This window comes from Gracilinanus agilis, unplaced genomic scaffold, assembly GCF_016433145.1.
Source record: "Gracilinanus agilis isolate LMUSP501 unplaced genomic scaffold, AgileGrace unplaced_scaffold1159, whole genome shotgun sequence".
Taxonomy (NCBI): domain Eukaryota; kingdom Metazoa; phylum Chordata; class Mammalia; order Didelphimorphia; family Didelphidae; genus Gracilinanus; species Gracilinanus agilis.
The window spans coordinates 1-1278 of record NW_025342020.1 but is presented as its reverse complement, the minus strand read 5'-3'; the positions used below and the strand labels follow the sequence as shown (position 1 = coordinate 1278).

The window sequence follows — 1278 nt, the reverse complement described above, 5'->3', positions numbered from 1 at the left end:
ACCTGGGCCTGCGCGGGGCGGGTGGCTGGGGCTGGTGGTGATGACGTAGAGGACCTTGGAGGCGCGCGCCGCGCTGGCGCTCAGGTTGCTCTGCTCCGTGATGCCCTCGGCCAGGCTCTGGTTGTGGGGGGGCCCCGCGGCGGGCGCCTCCTCATGGAGAGCTGAGAGCGGGGGCGGGGGGTGAGAAGGGGGCTCCCGGCTCCCTCCCGTTCGAGGGGAGCCCTTCCTGCCGGAACCAGCCGGGTGTGACCCCCCAACCCCCCCCCGGAAAAGCCCCGGAGGACGCGGGGCCGGCCGGCCGCCTCACCTCGGTACACGAGGGCGAAGCCCTGGGCCTGGTTGAGGCGGTCCGAGAAGAAGTAGAGGATGACGAAGTCCAGCGAGACGTTGAAGGCCGGCGCGGGCCGGTGGCGGCTGTCGAAGCGCGCCAGCACGCGGTGGCTGTAGCCGTCCAGCAGCTCCACCATGTCGGCCGCGTCGCGGATGTCGAAGAGGGTGAAGTTGAAGAGGATGCGGGAGGCCCCGGCCACGCGGATGGTCCAGTAGCAGGCGCGGCCCGCGGCGTAGGCGTCGGGGAAGTCGGGCGAGTAGATGACGGCCGACGCGGCCGTGTAGTTGCCCCCGCAGGCTCCGATGAGGGCTGCCGGACAAGGAGACGGCGAGCCCTGGGGGGGCCCATCCTGCCTCCGCAGCCCCCCCACAGGGCCCCACCCGGCGCGGGGCTGCCCAGGCCTTCTGCCCACACGGCGCCGGCCGGACCGGACTCATGAGGAGCCAACGGGGGCCCCTGGATAGAGCTCGGGGCCTGCAGTCAGGAAGGCCCGAGTTCAAATCCAGCCTCCCCCCCGGCTGGTGGGTCGCTTCCCCCTCAGCTCAAAATGGCTCCGTCACTGCTGCTCGTGTCTAGGACGCTGAGCTCAGGAGCAGAGGCAGCGTTTGAACTCGCCACCTCGGCCTGGCCTGCGCAGGATGGAGACGCCATCCGAGACGCGAGCCCTCTGCGGCAGGCCATTAAGTCCGTCAGCCTCCTCCGAGCTCTTCTTCTCCTCCCTCCTCGGGGTGGCACCCCGGCCCCCTCCTCCCCCGCCCCCCTCGCTATAAGCCGGGCCGACTCCTCCAGGGAGCCCGCCGGGACGTCTGGTCTGCCAGGCTGCGGCCTCCACTGTACAAGGAAGCATCCGGGCAGGCAGACAGTACCGTGTGGGGGCAGAGCTCTGAGCAGGGCACCCCAAGGCCTGGCAGCAGCACCTCCAGAGCCGGCCCCCCAGGCCCCTGAGG

The 1278-nt window shown here is 71.4% G+C and overlaps 1 protein-coding gene across 1 annotated transcript; it reads right to left on the bottom strand.

Moving 5' to 3' along the window:
• Positions 1–5: 5 nt before the first annotated feature.
• LOC123253960 (kremen protein 1-like) lies at positions 6–1162 on the bottom strand (the record flags this gene model as incomplete). Its single annotated transcript, XM_044683039.1, has 3 exons — positions 6–161; positions 308–763; positions 950–1162. Coding segments are annotated over 3 exons (825 nt in total), but the record flags the coding sequence as incomplete, so codon positions are not given.
• Positions 1163–1278: the final 116 nt, after the last annotated feature.